The sequence below is a fragment of the Chelonoidis abingdonii genome, chromosome 3 (genome assembly GCF_003597395.2).
Source record: "Chelonoidis abingdonii isolate Lonesome George chromosome 3, CheloAbing_2.0, whole genome shotgun sequence".
NCBI lineage: Eukaryota > Metazoa > Chordata > Testudines > Testudinidae > Chelonoidis > Chelonoidis abingdonii.
The window spans coordinates 124,491,396-124,511,696 of NC_133771.1; the positions used below are offsets into that span (position 1 = coordinate 124,491,396).

At 42.2% G+C, this 20,301-nt stretch overlaps 1 protein-coding gene across 1 annotated transcript in view; it reads left to right on the forward strand.

Moving 5' to 3' along the window:
- Window positions 1-19,664, forward strand: part of SYNJ2 (synaptojanin 2) — a 95,332-nt gene extending 75,668 nt beyond the window's left edge. The window contains exons 18-26 of the mRNA XM_075064571.1: window positions 1,998-2,223; window positions 3,737-3,815; window positions 4,967-5,135; window positions 6,273-6,443; window positions 9,172-9,306; window positions 10,299-10,411; window positions 11,212-11,320; window positions 12,889-13,091; window positions 16,414-19,664. Of these exons, the coding sequence (XP_074920672.1) occupies window positions 1,998-2,223; window positions 3,737-3,815; window positions 4,967-5,135; window positions 6,273-6,443; window positions 9,172-9,306; window positions 10,299-10,411; window positions 11,212-11,320; window positions 12,889-13,091; window positions 16,414-17,226 (2,018 nt within the window). The 3' untranslated portion in view covers window positions 17,227-19,664. The remainder of the gene's footprint in view (window positions 1-1,997; window positions 2,224-3,736; window positions 3,816-4,966; window positions 5,136-6,272; window positions 6,444-9,171; window positions 9,307-10,298; window positions 10,412-11,211; window positions 11,321-12,888; window positions 13,092-16,413) is intronic.
- The last annotated feature ends 637 nt before the right edge of the window (window positions 19,665-20,301 follow it).

Below are 20,301 nucleotides of genomic sequence, written 5' to 3' on the forward strand. Positions count from 1 at the left end.
TACTTCTGTGCTATTAACTTTTCTTATCTGTTTATGACATCCCCACTTTCCTGAGAAAGGGGAAGAGAACAAAACCAAAAATTGAGACAGCCACATTAATTATAGATCTTCTCCCTAAAGAAAAATTATATACATTAACTTCTGTTGCTCACTGTTATTGTTTCACTTGTTCTGAAATGAATGCTATGAGTGCTTTGATAAATGTATCTCCAAAAGCTTGTCTGTTTTCAACATCACTTCTGTAATTATCCTGGGTTGCTCTATGGAAATGCTGTTGTTTTGTTCTCACAGCAGTGTTCAGAGAATCACAAAAGTTAACCCTGTGCTTTTCACATTATTGTTACTCTAGAGGAGTGTTTCACCTTTCTGCAGCAATGAAAGAACACGCTTCTCACAAACAGACCACTTCTCTATGTCAAGGCACAAGCCCATTCGCACTGACAGTACTGGCTCCTGCAGCTAACACTGTCATTGCCACAATCATTATCAAATGCAACATTTGAAGCCAGGCTTCTTTTACCTTGGCTCCCAATTATAGCAACCACCACTACAGTAATCACGTTTTAACAACGCTTTTTAGTTACACTCAGTAGGTTTGATTTTCCAGGATGTGCTGTAAAAAGAGACTCCAGCGTATCTCTTTTAACATACAACAATGTACTAATCAATGATGTTTTCAGAAATAGTTAACACTTCCTATAGAAGGTTGTTTTAATTTCTATCTTTCCTTCATCTCAACCTTCAGTCTTTTTGTTCATTCTGGTAGTGCGTCTTACAGAACCAGCTGTAGTGGAGGTAGCAGGTAGCAATGACAGGTAGTTAGATATTCAAATGGCCAATGAGTGCCCTCAGTGCATTTGCAAGTACAATCTTGAGGGTGCAGATTGCATCTACAGAGGCCGAGCCTCAGCCCTTTTGACAGCTTCCCCCTATTTATCTAGATTTGGCACACAGAGCTAACACATAAGAGACGATTCATAACTATTTAGAATATCATTGATGCATCTGTACTACACAAACACATTGCATACTTAAGGGTACATTGTCCTCTCACTGTTAGTCCTGGGCCTAGGGCAAAAGAACTGGAAGCCAAGAAGAAAAACTGCTTTGTCTTGGACATCCTGTGTGACTTTGGGCAAACCACTTAACCTCACTATGCCTCTTGGGAACTAACACTTCCCTATTGCATAGAGATGTTGGGAAACAATTTATTAATATAAGTAAAGCACTCTGAGATCTTGGGACGGAAGGACCTATGGAAGTGCCAAGTACTGTATTAGTGTTGTTATTATGTATGTTAATACAATATATTATCATCACCACTATCTTTTAGCTAAATGTAGTGGTGGTAAATCTGTGAGACCCTATATGAGGTAGTAGACAGAGTAATAAATTAAGAGTCAGGACTCCGGGGTTCTGTTGCCCGCTGTGCTGCTTACTCATTATGTGGCCTTGGGCCCACTACTCAACTTCTTTCTCGCGCGGTATGTCTACACTGCCGCTGGGAGCATGCTTCCCAGCTTGGGTAGATAGGCATGCGCTAGCTCTGCCCAAGCTAATGCATGAAAAATAGCAACGTAGCTGAGGTTAGCACAGATGGCAGCTCGGGCTAGCCACCTGAGTACAAACCCAGTCAGACCCCATGGGTATGTATTTGGGTGGTTAGCCCAAGCTGCTACCCCAGTTACACTAGTATTTTTTAACATACTAGCTCAAGCAGAGCTAACACGTTTGTCTACCTGAGCAGAGAAGCATGTTCCCAGCTGCTCTGTAGACATACCCTGTGTGTAAAATGGGTATTACAGTTATTTACTTCAAAGAGGTATTGTTAAGCTTAATTAAAATATCTGCAAAGTGCTTTGAGATCCTGGGATGAAAGGTGCTGCAGAAATACAACATTTAAAAATATTCTCGCTTTCAGACAACCAATCTTTTGTATGTCCTATTATTTGAGGGTGATTTTAGATAACATGAAAACAATGTCTGTGTGTGTATAAAATCTAGGCCCGTGTTAGCTATTGTAGAAGTGGAAGTCCAGGAAGTTGATGTAGCTGCCCGCGAGAGCGTTTTCCAGGAAGTGTCATCCTTCCAGGGACCATTGGATGCCACTGTAATGGTAAATCTCCAGTCACCAACCCCTGAAGAGACAAACGAATTTCCCGAGGACTTGCGGACTGAGCTTATGCAAATATTTGAGAATTATGGCACCATTGTTCTTGTCAGGTAAATGTTGATTCCTTGACATGTGCAATCTATTTTTCTTTTAAATCCAAATTAAAATACATTAACTGTGTGGAATAGGAATAACCATTTTAGACTGTAATGTATTGCATTTGGATTGCATTAATGATAAGAAATTATCAGCATTTATGTTTCATTTCTCTCCATCCAACTAAAGAAATATCCCAACAGGTTCCTTGGCTATGTGAGGGAAAAGCATATGCAGTGCTCCAGGTCAGAGGTTTTGCCCTGAATCTGCCTCCCTAGGGTCAGCTCTTCACCTTGCGCAGGCTCAGCCCTTTAATTCTCATGCATTGGGTGTTGCCTCAATTTGCAGTACTTCTAATCCGTGCCTCCCATTCCTGTAACTGAGAAAATCTGCCTTCCTTGGCAATCTTTCACATCCACTTGGATCTCCTGGGTGACTCCATCCCTTTTGGATTTTAGAGCCTCTAGCCTATCCTTGAGGGCTCAGGCTTTTTTGTCATTCCTGGACCTACTGAGTGTGAGGGAGGATGTTTGATTCTGCACCCCATTGGAGCAGTTTTGTTTCCTTCCAGTTGAGTTATTTTGGGCCTCCTGGTAGCTATGGGAGTTCTGTGTTGAAGAAAACTAGCACAGCTGGGCAGTCTCTGATTTACATTACCATGAGTGGAAGAAAATAACAGGATGAAAAGTACTTATCCAAAGTGGGGAAAGGGCTAGCAGATCCGACTGTGCCATTGAAATGGGAGTGGAGTTACACTGTTCAGCTGGGGCATACATCTTAAGTTGTGCCTGGCCACAAAATGCTGCTATCCCTGCTGCTTCCTGCTGGAATCTTAACATCTTTATGGCAGTAGTTGTGACTTGACAGCAAGACCAACAAATCAATTACGATGCATTTGACCTACTTATTACAGGAGATTGTTTTGCTAAATACTGTCAGCTTGCCTCTGTCTAGCCCTGCACACTACTGAGTAGGGGGTATAGGTTCAAGAGCAGCCCTGGGATCCTACCACCACATGCTTCGTGAAGGTTTGGAGCATTGCATGGCTGCTGAGAGGAGTGTGCTTTGCTTTTTTCACGCCCCTTTGCAGCTTGCCATAGGACAGAGTAGTAGCCTTTGAGGAGGTTGTGTGCCCTCTGAGAGGCAGCTTTAGTGCAGACTTCACACAGAGCAAATGAAGCTGGTACATGGAAGGGGAGAGCTGTGTTACACTGGGATGGGGAAAATACTGTGGATGAAGGAAGGTGTGTGACATTTTCTTAACCTCGCCTCAGAGGGATGAACTGTTGCTTTGAGGACAGCCCCAGTAGCGTCCACTCTGGTGGGGCCACATGAGGGAGGACGGGTGGTGAGGGGGAGCCAGTGCTGGGATACTTGGTCCCATCTGTCACAAAAACACTTGTAAGAAATTGCGCTATTGAAAGAGCTAAATGAAAAAATGCAGAATTACTATAGTCAGCATTTAGTCATATGGTTTCCTTATGGACAGCAAACTGTACAGTTGTCTCCTCTCTCTGTTCTTACTAGGATCAATCGAGGTCAGATGATGGTAACATTTGCAGACAGCAGGTCAGCTCTCAGTGTTCTGGATATGGATCGTATCAAGGTAAAACCATCTCCGGTTTATTTTAGTGAATTCACACCAAACTTTTCAAAAATGGGTTGCTTAGGTTAGGTATCCAAGTCCATATCTAGGCACCTAAATCTATGCCCTGATTTTTCAAAGAAGCTGAATAACCACAATGATCACGTTTAAGACCTGCCCATATAAGGAAGGCAGGGATTGCTTCTTCAGGAGCTTATAAACAGAGCTCTGGAACTGGAACATAATGTAACGGTGCCAACACATACAGTAATGCAAAATGTATCAGCAGCTAAGGTTCTTCTCTGCTTTAATTTCTCACATGGATCCACGGTCATGTTTGCTTGCTTGTTTGTTTGGGGAGGCAATTTGGGGCCTGCTGTATGGTTAGGTATCGGGCTGCTAGAGCACTGGTGGGATTTTTCAAAATGCCTAAGTCCGTGGTTCTCAACCAAGGGTACGTGTACTGCTCTATATCTTATACACTAAAATGTAAGTACACTATTTATATTCCAATTGAATTATATGGTAAAAATGAGAAAGTAGGCAATTTTTCAGTAATAGTGTGCTGTGACACTTGTATTTTTATGTCTGATTTTATAAGCAAGTAATTTTAAGTGAGGTGAAACTTGGGGTATGCAAGACAAATCAGACCTCTGAAAGGGGTACAGTATAGTCTGGAAAGGTTGAGAGCCACTGGCCTAAGTGATTTACGAGTACATACCCCATATGCTCTTAAGTCACTTTTAAAAATACCACCCCTAATTATTATGATCATCATCATTTTAAAAATTAAACAGCATAATTGCTGTGACATTTTACCATTTCTCTCCAATAGCAAATGACTGTTGAATGCAGCATTGAGTAATCAAGAACTACAAGGCTAATTTCAGTATGAAAACTTTGAAGAAAGCCACAACATAAACAAGCCCAATAAGAGCAGCAGAGTTGTTTAGTCAATACCTGGAGTACTGTTACATCCAAAGGATTAATTCTGTTGGTTTTTTTTCCCCTGATGGTACTAGTATTTCCTTGTCACTGAACTTCTGAAATGAATCTAATGCCATCCAGATTTATAAAGCACTTATGAGATGGAGCATCTGCATTTACTCAGCGTGTTGGGGCACTATTCTCATTTTCTTAACAAAGAGAAAACAATTATTTCATGACTCTAGGTCAAGGGCAGAGCAGTGAATATCCGGCCTAAGACGAAGGATTGGCTAAAGGGCTTTCAGGAGGAAATTGCTCGAAAACGAGAGAGCATTGCACCCATGTCACCCACAGCGAACTCCTGTCTGTTGGAGGAAAACTTTGATTTTTCAAGTTTGGACTATGAATCAGAAGGTTAGTAGCACAACTCTGGGCTGAACTATGAGAATCTGCTTTGTTCACTTTGCTTGTGGGGAGAGGGTAGATATCTGTATGTGATCACTATCTTAGTTTATAATAAAACAATTCTTAGAAACAGGTTCGTAAACAGAGCCCTGATCTGGCACTGTGAACTACTCAGGTAAACCCAAGTTCTCTTGCAGAGCCCCATTGATTATCAACTATCCGCACCTGCTCAGTACTAAAAAATATGCTATCATGGTCATAGTACATTGAGAAACACTGATAGAGATAATCTTAAACTGGGGTTCCGACCCAAAAGGGAGTTGCAAGGCTATTGTAAGGGGGTCGTGAGATCACAACAGTGTCGCTGGGGGAAGAGCAAGTTGCAGGGGATACAGTAGCTGCCACTGTCTGGCCACCCAGTTCTGAGGACAACCAGGGCCGGCTTTAGGAAGCGCGGGGCCCAATTTGAATACCCGGTGGTGGTCCAGGACTTCGGCAGCGGGTCCTTCACTCGCTCTGGGTCTTCTGTGGCACGGAAAGACCCACCACCGACGTGCCACCGAAGATCCAGACCGCTGCCAGCTGAGTAAAAAAAAATTAAAAAGGCGCCTAAGTTAGGTGCTCCTCTTTAGGGGGGGGGCCCTAAGAACGGGGCCCATTTCGGGGGAATCGGCCTAAAGCTGGCCCTGAAGACAGCACCACCACTAGCAGCAGCACGGAAGTAAGGGTGACAGTACCATACAATGCCACCCTTACTTCTGTACTGCTGCTGGCGGCGGCACTGTCTTCAGAGCTGGGCACCCAGCCAGCAGCTGCCACTCTCCAGCCACCCAGCTCTGAAGGCAGCACCACTGCTAGCAGCAGCGTAGACATAAGGGTGGCGATACCATGAGTATGTACAGTAATTTGCTATCACTTTTTTGGGGGGAGGGGGGCATCACAGCCTGAAATAATTTCAAAGGGAGGCCCAGCAAAAAAAGTTTGAGAAGCCTTGATCTATATACACAGAAAAGCAATAATAAAATACATGGAATCAACAAGAAAATTGCCTAATAAAATAACCTGTATAGAAAATGGGAGTGAGAAGAGTGAGAAGAGAACATGTGTTTTTTGACAATGTCTGTGTTTTCAAATATTTTGTTTCAGGTGATATACTAGATGATGAGGAAGATTATTTGGATGACATGCTGCCTCAGCACCCAGGAGCAGAGATGACAGAAGGTTTACCTGAGGGTCCTGAATATTTTACGGTTGTACCCACAGTAACTTCAAGCAAATCTCCACTGCTTACTGCAAGAAAGCCACATCCATATAAAGGTAAGTTACACGGCTTCTTTAAAGCAAGACCTTAAAGCTTGTTTCCTTATGCTTCTCTTGGCTGTTTGTTGTGTTCACATGTTCTCTATTGGCTTATACGTAGATTATAAACTTTGCAAGACAGGGACCAGATTTTTATTCTGGTTCATAGAGTACCTAGCACAGAGGGGCCCAGGATCCATGACTGGAGCCTCTGAATGCTACTGCCGTATAAAAAATAAACAAGTGATTAAGCTTAACCCTGCCTTTACTCTGTTCTGTTCAGGGCAGCGTAGTTGTACCTAAGAGAGGTGCATGTGTATACATATTATAAATCATAAGAAATAGCAGTAACTCTCCTTAGCTGTCTCGCATCACATAGCACCAGTGCACACAATACAGCGTTGTTCTTTATGTTCTTGTCAGTGAGGCCTCGTCCATGAAGTCAGTTGAAAGACTCCCATTGACTTCAATGAACTTTGGTTCAGGCCTTAAAACCATAGGCATTGTATGCAGTGAAATCTGAAATCTCCGGAAACTTGCCAGTGAATTACTTCAAACGAGTTCCTGTTCCCACCAAGACTAACAGTTTGCTTTACCCCTCTGTGCTCTGATTTTACTTATTTTTGGCAATATTGAGGTTCGGACATCCTCTGACTTAAACAAGGTCACTTTGAAAAACTTGCCAGTTGCTTAAAATTATTGTACAATGTTAATCTCATTATCCACAATGTTCCCTCTCCTTAGTATTGGGATTGCCTAAGGAATACTGCAGATACTGAGGAAACGTTGTATAGTTATCTCAGCAAATGGCAAGTTACCTTAGCAGGCAACCATGCTTAATACTACGATTTTCTCAAGGAGGTCACGGAATCTGTGACTTCTGAAGACCTCTATGACTTTAGCCCGCAGGCTTCATTTAAAATTCAATTAAAATGCAGAGCCCCCCAGATCAGTGGCCAGGACCCGGGCAGTGTGAGTGCCACTGAAAATTAGTTTGCATGCCACCTTCAGCACATGTGCCATAGGTTGCCTACCCCTGCCCCACAGCTTCTGGCCAGCTCCATGCTCTGGTGGTGGGGCCCTATAGCTCAGAGATGCAGGGGAGAGGGACCCTGGAGCTTCGAGCCATCATGGGTGGTGTGGGCTCCTGGAGCTCCTAGACAAGCCTCCGCAGCTCAGGGACGGTCATTTGCAACAAAGAAAAATTCACGGAAGCCTGTGACTTATCCCTGACTTTTATTAAAGATATCTGTGAAAAAATCTTATCCTTAACCATGCTCCAAGTCTGTTTGGTTTGTTTAAGTGATCAACTGTCTGTGTCATAAATGATGTGTATTTTTTCCCCTCATATTTTGTTGTAATATTATTATGCAAAGAGAATGTGAAGCTGTGAAAAGAGTTACATCAGTCTCAATTACATCAAAAGCTAGACTCACCCACAGTCATATCATTGTGGGTTGCAAGCTGGTCTGGCTTTAGCAGCTAAGCACAGTCAGAGTGGGCCAGAAGTTGGAAGGGAGGTTTCCATGGAACACCTCAGAGCAGCAGTCAGTGGTTCAATAGGCAGCTCTCTTTTCTTATAATCATTACTGAAACAATGCCCAGCATGGCATTATGTTGGGAGAGGTAGCAACTTTCCAGTGAGCTGTAAAATTGAGGTCCTGGTTACCTAATGATAACATGATTTTTTTTATTTATTTTTTTACACTAGCATCATTAACTGCAGTATCCTGACCTGTTCCAGCTTAGCTTTAGTTAGGCAGCTTGTAATTACCCATCTCTTGCTACCATTTCAAACTAGGTGCAGTACTCTTCGCTTCTTTTCCTAAACTGATGTGTAGTAATGTTGTGTGTTGTTAAAACAGTTGTACGTTCTGCCCAAGATGTGCACAAAACCAGCATTTTAAGTGTTTTTATTAAATAAAACTACCTTGAACGTGTTGCATACATAAGAAAAAAAAGTTTATCAAACCACATTTTAAGAGTAACGATTTATGAAACAAAGGAAGTATTATCTGTAGTTAATGAACTGAACTGATTGTGTCTGGTCACCATGTTCTTCTAGATATTAGAACTAGTAGACCTCATCCACTCTCACCTAGTTTTTATTTATAGATTGGAAGAGGAAAACAATCTAATTTTCAATTGCAATGGCAGATGACATGTTACTGGAAAATAACATAAGAATGCTTAGAAATGCCTAAAGTGAGAGAGTGACAGTACATGTTAAAGTAGGAGAGGGATGTGAATGGGGCACTAAACTTGAGCCATATCTTAAAAAGCTATCAGCCATATACTGTGGTCACACCTAGAAATCTCTCAGGCTATGTCTACCCTACGCACCTTTTAGCAACACATCTGTGCCGTTACAGCCGTGTCACTAAAAGGTGCACCGTGTAGCTGCTCTTTATCAGCAGGAGAGAGCTCTCCCGCCAACAAAATAAATCCACCCCCAATGAGAGCTGATAGCTTTGTTGGCAGGAGAGCTCTCCCGCTAACAAAGCACTGTCCACACCAGCACTTTTCATCAGTAAAACTTTTGTCATTTGGGGATGTGTTTTTTTCACCTCTGACACGACAAAAGTTTTACTGATGGAAGTGCAGTATAGACAAAGCCTCAGTTAACCAGCTCTTGTTTTCAAATCACAGGTGTGTGTCTCGTGACACTCTAGTCTTGATCCAGCTCTGCCATAATTCTCAAATGCAAAACTCTTCTGTTTGTTTTTTCCCTGAAATCTCTCCCTAGATGATGCTGACCTAGCTGAATTAAAGCAGGAGCTGGAAGTAGGTGGGGGGCTTCGCCATCGGTCTCCAAGCAGATCTCTGTCTGTTCCTGACAGGCCTCGCCCGACTCAGCCACCCCAGAGACCTCCCCCTCCAGGTAAGATTGCAGTTTCTTTTTAAAAGTTTTCCCATGTCAGCTGGACTCCATTGCCACCCTATTGTTTCTAGTAATAATGAACAGGTAAATACCTCCGCCTGTTTAAATCCCAATCACCTACTGTTTCAGTCAGGCACTTCTTTCCCTAAACTCTTGTGGTATTAATCAACTGCTGTGTTCCTCTCTAGTGGTGGCTGCAGTTCAGTGATGGGTGAAGTGCTTCTTTGAAATGGTTTGGGATGAAAGTCCTTTCTTCACTTTAGTGGAGTTATAATGGTTCGTGTGTGTTTCACATACACCCAACAGCAAAGGGGGAGAATTTACAAATAACTGGTGCTTTGGTACAGTAACAGACACCAGTGTTTATTCTCATTGTCTTTTCTTTTAAATACTCAAAGCATTTTCTTACAGTTTGTTTATTCGGTTTAATTTGTGATGAAATATTCCCTTTAAAAGCTTAAACAGAATATTTGTTCGTCTGATTTTTGTCCCTTTCCATTAGACAGTTACCTCACACAGAGCTGAGGATAAGAGCTGTTTTTCTTCATTTGATGGGTAGTTTGACCTCGGCCATGGCATCGGATCTCTGAGGGGGAAGTGATGGTGTTCAAAGCTCTACTAACTTAGATGCCAAAATGAGAGGCCAGTCATGTCAGATTGTTCAGATTCACTCATAGACTCTAAGATGAGAAGGGGCCATTACGATCTTCTGGTCTCAATTCCTGCATAAATCACAGGCATTAGACTTCCATGCAGCACATAATTTCTAGTTGCACTCTAGAGCATCTCTTTTAGAAATACATTCAGTTCTTCAGCATTTCTCTTTCCATTCTTATGTGCTTTGATCAGAAATGAATAGTTAACAATATTGCCCTTGAAATAGTCATAGCTGGGCTGCAGTATTAATGTCCAAGTTGAGATGATGATGATGATTATTAACAAACACTGCACAGGCTCTTGCATTTGAACACTCATTCTTATTCCCTTTGCAGCTGGAATATCTGTCAAAAAATCTCCATCCGCTGGTTCCCTCTCCTCAGGTGGCCACACCCTGTGCTCCATCCTGCAGACGGCAAAGCTTCTCCCAGGGGCGCCTCAGCAACCAGTGAGTCCCTCAGCACCATTGCGCCACACAATTCACTAAAAAGGGGACCAGGTGCTAATTAGAGTCTGAACTCATCAGCCAGCTGAGGTGATTTAAGTCAGGAGTGCTGAGCAAAGCAGTAAGGATACATTCACCCTGTAATTACCCAGCATCAGTAACTGTTGGGCATAATCAGAGCAGAGTATGTGTTATATACTCTTGCCTAGGTATATATAGACACAGGCAGAGTTACTTTAATAAATAATGGCCACCTCACAACTTGAAAATGAATAAACTACTGCTATTTAACCAATTTCCCCTTTAAACTTGTCAGCTTTGCCTGCCTGCTACATTCTAGATTTAGTTACTTTAGCTCTCTGCCAGTGGCTCTTTTTCAATCAATATTCAGCATCCTCTAGCCCAGTGTTTCTCAACGACTGGTCCATGGACTGGTGCCGGTCCCTGAGATCTCCCTGACACAGTTTAGGAAGGCAGACAGCTGGTCACTGGTATTAGAAAGATTGAAAAGGACTGCTCTAGACAGGCCCCAGGATCCATCTAAATCAGCCTACAGAGTGGCCACGCCATAGCTCCTGGTGTCCTTCCTCCATTTCCAGAGAGAGTATTATCTGCATAAAGCTCCCAAGCCTTAGAGGCAGGGATTCTGCACAGGAGTGAGCTGGAACTACAGAGTTAAAACAACTGCGTGAAGAACAACTTCCTTTTATTTGTTTTAAATCTGCTGCCCATTAATTTCATTTACCTACTCTTTTCCTACTCTGCTCACTCACCTACTCTTTTCCCCCTTTTATTGTTGTAAGCCTAAAGCCAGGACTGGAATAAGTAAGCCTTATAACGTCAAGCAGATCAAAACCACCACAGCTCAGGAAGCGGAGGAAGCTATTAGATGTCTGATGGAAGCAAAAGGAGGTAAGCAGAGTTTTCCAATGGAGTTTTAAAATCTCCAAATAAGAAAATGTAGGTTCATTTCATCCTCCCTGACCATAACCTAAATAAGACATGTATTTCCTTTAAAACATTCATATTAAACTTAATACTGCCTTATGGGGTCCTGCAAGATTTTTCTTTGAATGTTTTCTGTCAGCTTGGATAGCCTTTTTGTTTCAAGATTACTTAATTTCTGTCTTTTAAAAGGACCCCATGAAATTAAGTCATATTTTAAAATATGTCCTTGCAGTTCGTGTTACTAAGAAATCATAGATTATGGTACTCAGCTGTACTTTGAAAAAGACAGATGTCAGCTTCCTTCTTAACAGATCTGTTCCCCTTGTGACTCCAGAGGGGTAGCTGCTTGCTTTAGTAACAACAGTGTTCACTTCCTCATAAGAATGGCCGTACCGGGTCAGACCAAAGGTCCATCTAGCCCAGTATCTGTCTACCGACAGTGGCCAATGCCAGGTACCCCAGAGGGAGTGAACCTAACAGGCAATGATCAAGTGATCTCTCTCCTGCCATCTATCTCCATCCTCTGACGAACAGAGGGTAGGGACACCATTCCTTACCCATCCTGGCTAATAGCCATTTATGGACTTAACCACCAGCTAGCAGGGCAGAGCTACACAGCAACAGTAGAGTGAGCTGGATTCTAATCAGGCTCACACATCAGCAACAGAATTGTTAACTAAATTGCAAGTGCAGAGTCTTTATTGTTGATGAAGCATAAACCAGAAACAATTCAGCTTTACTCTCACGTCCCAGCCTAGGGCTGGCAATTAGGGGGGGGGGGGGGGGGAAAAAAAAGTCTTTTCATTTGTAAAACTGAGCAAATGTAATTTGGAATCATTGAGAGAGAATAACCCTGGAATACCACAATGCCATTTTTATATTTGCTCTTCAGAGCACATTTGAACATTAAAGGAGAAAGAATGGGTGAAATCAAGCTTACTTGCACTAGTTAATTACTGTTTACTTTTTATATTTCATGTGGCTTAGCTAAGAAGACTAGGCTGGTCAGTTTCATTTTAGGATTCTCAGGCTCTAGTAACACCTAGCTCTCCTACAGCACTTTTTATCCATAGAACCCAAAGTGTTTTACAAAGGAGATCAGTATCATTATCCCTATTTTACATATGGGGAACCCTGAGGCACAGAGGTTAAAGTGGCATGCCAAGGTCATCCAGCTGGCCAGTGGTAGAGTCTGGAATTTAACCCATCTCTCCTGAGTCCCCACCGTTGACCTATCAACTAGGTCACACACTAGCATAATGCTGCTGGGTTGGATTAGAAGTACTGCTGGCAAGGAGTATAACGAATATGCAATGACTAGTTTTCACAAAATTAAAGAAATTCTAATGATACTTTTTTGGTGAAATTCTGTATTTATTTCCAAAACCTTCATCTTCAGCCTGAACACTGTCCCTGTAAGGTAAAAAAAAAAAAAAAAGACAAAAGCATTTTGGAAAACAAGACCACGAAGGAAACAGGTTTTTTGAGGACGCTTCAGACAGATTCAAAGAATGGTTGTTTTTGCATTTCAGGAACACAAGAGGATGCTCTGAAGCCTGCTCCAGTAAGAACCCAAACATTCACTCAGCCTGACTCCCTTCCCAGCATCACAAAGTCAGCATCATTTCAGGGGTCACAACCAGGACCAATGCTCGTGCCCCATCGTCCTCCACCCAAAGTTCCGACCGTAAAGAAGCCAGTGCCCCTGCAAAGAACTGGAGTCAAATCAGAAAATGTAAGATAGCCACAGCAGAACACATCCAGCTATTCATTTTGCATAGTGTGTTTTAGCAGAGGGGGCAAGTGGTTAAACAATTCACATGAAATTCTGTCATCTGGCTCAAGCATCTGTTTGAGCTCTTTTGTCTCGGAAGTGTCATTGCAAATGGCAGCCACTGGGGCCTGTATGCACAGTAAATGAACATCAAGTAGAGGAAATCATTATCCCCCATCTAGACAAAGTTATCAGTAAACTTAGCTATTGGCATTCAGCTCTTTAACTTCCCTCTGTGATGGTCCATCCTCCTAGTGTTTTTCGCCCTTCTCTGAACTCCTAGCTTGCTACACCTTTCTGAATTGTCTAGAACTGAACACAGAATTCCAGATATTGTCTCACCAAATGTGCATCTCCTCCCTGACTTGTCTCTTATGCAACCTAAACTTGAGATAATTCATTGTGAACTTGAATCTGGTTTGATGACTACTCTCAACCTGTTTATTTCTGCGTTGTTGCTCTACTGATCACACTACATCACCACAGTGTAGGTTTCTTTCAGTAAAATCAGAAGGAAATAGTCTGCTAAAATGCTGAGAATTAGCCTCTTGGACAAATGCAGAAATCCCATTTTAATTGTTCTTAACTCCCTCCAAAGCCTTAGTTCAAACTGAAGTCAAAGTTGATTAGAAATTGTTTTTTAGATTTTTATTTTTTTTAAATATTGGCTTGCGACAACATTTGTTCCTTTTTTAGAGAAAAAAAACAAAATCCCCAAAGTCCATCCAACCAGTTTTGTTCGTATCTGCTAACAATTGCCCCTTCTGAACCGAGAATCTGCAGGTCAGGCTTTGAACCAAAAATAATGAATTTATGAATCACAAAGTTAGTTCAACAGAGTCACCAGGGCTCTTGGTGCCAACTACACTACTCCATTTAAACAGCACTTATTAACACTAACACAACATATCTAAAAACTCACAGGAGCAATGGCCTGCCACAACCAATAAATAGTAAAACAGGGTCTCCAGGGAGGCAGGAGCCCAGTGGTTAGAGTTCTAGTCAGACACTTGGCTCTGCCACAGACTTTGTGTGACCTTGGGCAAGTCGCACAGCCTCAGTTCCCCATCTGTCAAATGGGGATAGTAGTGCTTGCCTACCTCACAGCAGTGTTGTGAGGCTAAATACATTAAAGATTGTGGTGCTGATATAGTACAGTACAGTAATGGAGGCTATATAAGTACCATAGATATGCCCCTTCATATTCTTCCTCTGTGACAGCCTTTGCTAGACAGCTCTTCTCTTAAGGTCGGTCTTTAGGGTCTCCATCCTGCCTCACTCTGAAAGGGCACTTACTATATCCCCTGAGGCCGTTTGGTTTACTTCTCTACCTTTCTTTTTCCTTTGTGGTTCTTCAGACAGACATACTTATCACAAGTATATTATAAAGAGCATCATCCAAGTACTCCTGAAAGATCTCTAAATAGAAAGGCTGCTGTTATTTAACAGTATATGATATGAAAGTTCCTATACTAGTTTGTCCACAGCAGACTCAGAGTATTAGTCTGCACTAGAGGGGTGTAGATTCTAGCCCACATTAGCATTTTGTACACTAATTGGCCTGGGTGACCTAGCTAGCACACAGTGAAAGTTCCCCAGTGAATACTGACATAGTACTGTTTGAAATGGGACTACATTAACACACACTGGGGAGCGTCTAGTGTGCATCAGCAGAGTCCATATGGACCAGTTGCTGCACAACAACCTACTGTGCATTAAAATTTACAGCCTTCTGGTGCAGACTAATGTACAATGTAGACAAGTCCTAAAGTGATGTTTTCCCCCTATCTGGAAGTGAGTTTGGAAGTGAGCTCAGTACCTCAAAAAAACCTTTCCACCTCTTCCTCCCCACCTACTCCCCCTCCCCCCAAAAAAAGAGAGAGAGAGAAAGCATTTAGTCAAGTACAGGAGATTTAACAACATAGATCTCTAGACATAAATGAAAGTGGGATTGCCCTGTATTCAGTGTAGGATGCATTTTCTGAGCATATAAAAAGACTGGGTTGGCACCCTATTATAATAAGTGAGACTAGTCAGGAGTTCATGTGGTTTCACTCAGAAGTATTGAGAATAGGAGATCAGGAATAATAGTTACATTGAGCTAATTAGCTAGCACTAATTTAACCTGGGCCCAAAGTACATTAATCTATGGGCTGCTCAGGCAAGTGTGCCTGGTTACTGATCCTGGCCATGTAGTTTAAGCATACTGGCAAAAATCCAACAGGTCCAAAAATGACTTTTTCCTTCCCTTAACAGGGAGGGAGGAATCCATATGGCCAGGACTTTATAATGGCAGGGATGGTGACCGCCACGGCCCTAGTAACATGACAACACCTTTAAAAACAAATGCAATTTCACATTTTTTCCTGATTAACCCTTTCTGCTTAGAGAAGGTTTTTTTAAGTGGAATCTAAGGCATTAAGGAATAATGCAAAATTCCATATTATGATTCAAACTCTGGCCTCAGTAAGACACAAATGCACTTCTTGGGGTAGCTGAAGCTAATTGTCCTTTAGCCTCATGTATCACAAGGCACTCAAGGCTAATGTCCCATTAATGCAACCCCTGTCATCCCTTATCATAAGAGCGGCCATACCGGGTCAGACCAAAGGTCCATCTAGCCCAGTATCTGTCTACCGACAGTGGCCAATGCCAAGTGCCCCAGAGGGAGTGGACCTAACAGGCGATGATCAAGTGATCTCTCTCCTGCCATACATCCCCACCCTCTGATAAACAGAGGCTAGGGACACTGGTCCTTACCCATGAATTTATCCAGTTCTCTTTTAAATGCTGTTATAGTCCTAACTTTCACAACCTCCTCAGGCAAGGAGTTCCACAAGTTGACTGTGCGCTGTGTGAAGAAGAACTTCCTTTTATTTGTTTTAAACCTGCTGTCTATTATCGTTTCAGTATTATTACAGAAGCAGGAAAATGTAACAGTAAAAGAACTCCTCAGAATTGTACTGACTGGACGTTTGGCCCCAACGCATAATTCTAATGTGGAGAAGAAAATGGTCACACAGGGCTCTGTTTTTAACACAGGGAGTGAAGAGCCGGGCTGCTTTAAAGCTGTTATTCTCATGCCTTCACTTCCACTTGCTCGTCTCTCTCTTAGTAATTCCACCAACTTCTTTCAATAATGCACGCAGCACTACTCCCATCCTCTTTATTCCACCTATCGTTTACGCATTTTCCCATCTGGATGGGCAAAGCTAGTGCTGCGACCAAGTGTGAATCTAAAATGCTGCTCTGAACTCGTATTTCTTTTGTTCCCCTCTCTCAGTCTGTGTGTCCGGAAGAGCAGCTTGACCAGCAGCCTGTCCGCTTTCACATTGGACTGTCCGAGTCCTGCCCTGAAACCAGAGCCGTTACCAGTCCCACCAGGATCACCCCCATTCCTAAGCCAAGAACGACGATGCCTGGGAAAGCACCCGAGAGAAGCAGCAGCAGCAGCAACAGGCAGCCTCCCAGCCCAGGCACTTCAGAGGAAAGTGCGCTGCCTCTGCAGAACTCCTTTGCCCCAAAGGTTCCACCACGAAGGAAGAAGTCTGCTCCTGCTGCCCTTCACCAGCAGGTGCTTCAGAGCAGTAACAGTCTGCTTCTTAGTGGCTTAACATTCAATTCCAACAACAACAATAGTCCTTCTGAGTACCACCCTCCAATACAGGACTCTGACATCCTCCCCGTTTCTCACAGAGACTCCGATCTTTCAGCTCCCACACCCACTGCCAGCCCAGACAGCAGTGGCACTAAGCACTTGACACCAACTGCTGTGGACTTTATTGTTGACCTTCAAGGCCCTCCTGCCCCAGACATCCAGCAGCCACAGCTGTTAGACACCAATTCACTAACAGAGAGCGCCAATCTCTTGGACCTGGACACAGATGTTTCTTTTCCTTTTTCCATACCAGCAACAACTAACCCAACACACACTCTGAGATATTTGAAACTCCCCACCCCAAAAGATTTCAGTCACTGGGTTACATTTAGTGATGATGAAGACAATGGTACGTTATCAGATGGAGTCAGCAAACTGCTGGTCTTAGAGCAAAACAAAAATACCTGGATGGACACAAATGCTAACTTGGAGTTATGAGATTTTTTTTTTTTTCTCTACAGCAATCTAATTCTGATACAAGATAAAAATCTGCTTTGAATACAGAGTTGTACTAAGTGGGGCAAGGCCACATTTTATTTTTGGGTTTAAAAAAATACTAGTATGATCGGGGGGGGGGGGAGGAATACAAGACATCAGGCAAAACTGTACTACTTGCAAAAAAAATCTTTAGTCTAAATTATTTCCCTTTTTCTAATGCAACTGAAAAGTAAAGTGACAGTTCCGGTACAGAGTATTTTTTTTAAACGTATGTAATGATGTATGAAGACAATAAGAAAAAAGTTTATAGGTATAATTTATATTTCAAATAATTTCTAACACTTAAAATAAAGACTTGTCACATGGTAAAATTTACCCGCAGAACTACCGCAGTATAATTCTACTACTACACTAATGCGGAGGGAATAGTGTCCCCAGGAGGAATTATCCTGGAATAACTTTAGCAGTATAATTACACCACTAAAATTCTGATGGTAAATATGCTGTAGACAAGTCCTGTGCTGCATCTCTTTCATGTGATCTACAACTAGCTGCAGGTTCTGTAACCTCCTGGTACAAACCTGCTGGCTAAATTCCTCAATTCTTCGCCATTATTGTTAAGTAAGAAGGGTGGAGAGATGTTGGGTGGAGGATGTTATGGATTAGGTGCTCTCTATTTTGAGGAACATGCTTGTTTTTAATCTCAACCATGCAAATACACACAGATATGATGGGCTCTTTATCAGCGTGTGTGATACTAACAATGATACACTTATGAAAATTATTCTAGCAGCTCATGTTTTCTTTCAGTGCATCCTCTCCTCTACGTTCAGATTTAACTGGTTCTGTTCTGTTCAGTGCAACCTAATGCTAAACGACTTGCTATCCAGTTAAAAGGCACATGGACAATGACTGTCTGTAACTTTGGAAGGGACCATGCAGGCAACCTGCTAGTAAACATTCCAATTGTCTGCGTACTGTATGTATAGTCACTGATGGACGCCTGTAGAAGTACACTAGATGTTTGACCACTACTCCTACCTTTGCTCCCCTCTGTTTCTTTGCAAGGAAATAACATGTTCGTGGTTAGCTACTAATGCAATAATAAATGATGAGCAAAGGGCTGTCTGTATGTTTACATGAGTGCTACACTAGCCGGCCATATTCAGCATGAGCAAGAGTAGCAGAAGCGAGCCCTAGCATGGAAAGGTGGTTTACTAATTTCTACCCACTGATGGTAAAGATGTGTGCTGGCCCCTGGAGAGCGTACAGGTGCACCTTCCTTATTCACCTGTGCTGAACAGGTGTAAGGCAATTAAAGCACTATCCGCCATTTGGAAATGAACCTTTAGCACCTACATCGGGGACAGCAAATCTGAGAAACTGTGTGACAGCACCACTTGTCAAGAATTATATTCCATTAAGAAAATGGTAAAGGGAGACGGTTAACCTTTTATTTAAGGGAGCTACTCAAGGGGAAGTGAGAGGAAACCAGAAAATAAGGCTAGGAGCAAACTTGGAAGTGGAATGCTTTATGCAGATTTGTCTCCCCAGATACTGTCAGATCACTGAAGCAATGAATAGAATTAAAGGACATTGAGATTTCAGTGGGAGGGGGAAGATGGGGGTAGCAAAAATACCCTTTAAGAAAACACTATTACTTATGTGCAACTGTTTTGTAAAAGACAGGCTGTAAAACTAACTAATTCCAAGAGCATGAAAGAGTTTTGTCAAACTGACTCAGAATTCACCGTGGTCCTCTGCTTGTTAGGGTCAACTCTGTAGGAAAATACTGATATGACAGTGATGGGTGCTGTGTAACAGCACAGACCAGTATCAGTGGGTTGCAGCTACACCAACAGTGCATCTGAGATTAGGGTAACTAAAATGCACTCAGCTTTAGCTTATTCTATACAAGTCTTTGCAAACACTTGGAGGGTTTAATGCTATAGCCAACCTTATTTTTCTGTAATCACAATGGAAGCGTTAGAAAAGTCAAACCCCAGAAGAGCTAGATAGGGAATAACAACATATCATGATCCATGTTTCAGAAATAATAGTCTGGGGAAAGCATCTTGAACAGGGACCTTCCCTAGCTACTCTTCAAACAAATACAGATACTCTCCTGCAACTGCTACTTTACTTTCCTCCTCATATTTACCTAGCACTCTCGCAGGCATCATAAGCTACAGGACCAATGTTTCTAGTGGAACTATAGTGCAGTTAACATGCAATTCTCACAAAATGCTACAGCTGCTGTCAAGTTAGAACAGGCCATCATAGCAAAGTCACCTCTGCATTTGCCAACCACTATGGCATTTATGCTTTTCAAATGCCCAAGATTTAGCTAAAGGGAAGATAGTCTGGATTTCAAATGAGGCCTTTTTGTGTGCGCTAGCTACACATTACCTGTGGTAAATTTGTGAAGCATTTACATTGTCTATGGAAAGCAGGCAATTAAGTTATTACATGGATGTTTCAGTTCAAGCACCATAACTTATAAATGGAATGAAGCCCTTTTTTGGATAGAGAATTACTAAAATGATGCAAACATTTTTAAGCAATTGGTAAAGGTGAAAATCCAGGATCTTGTATTTAAACTAGACTTTTTGTGCTGAAGTTGTAAATAACATCAATTAAACGCCTTTTCTACAAATCTTAAATTGGTTTAATTCTCTTCTCCGTTGCCTAGGTAATTTGGGACGTCAGCCAGTTCAGTTCTATTACTATCCAGCCTTGCTCAAGCCACCTTATCGCTATTGCTGAATTCTAACCCAAAAAAGACATTCTATATATGAGCAATGCTGCCTTTATAGCTAAGCTCTTCGCTCTCCCACTCCACACACATTTCTTTAGTAGTAAAGAGGCTAGAGATAGTTTTAAAGTGTTCAGTTCCACAAAGGTGAGCCACTCTGAAGGGCTACTTAGTTCCTTGGCCCATCACAACCTCCTGGCCTCCTTTTAAAAAAAAAAAGGCAACAGTGGCTATTTATGGACACATTTCAGCATAAACAATTAAGGGTTGTAAAAAATCAAATGTTTAGTACAGTATCCAACATTCTGGGCAACAAAAAT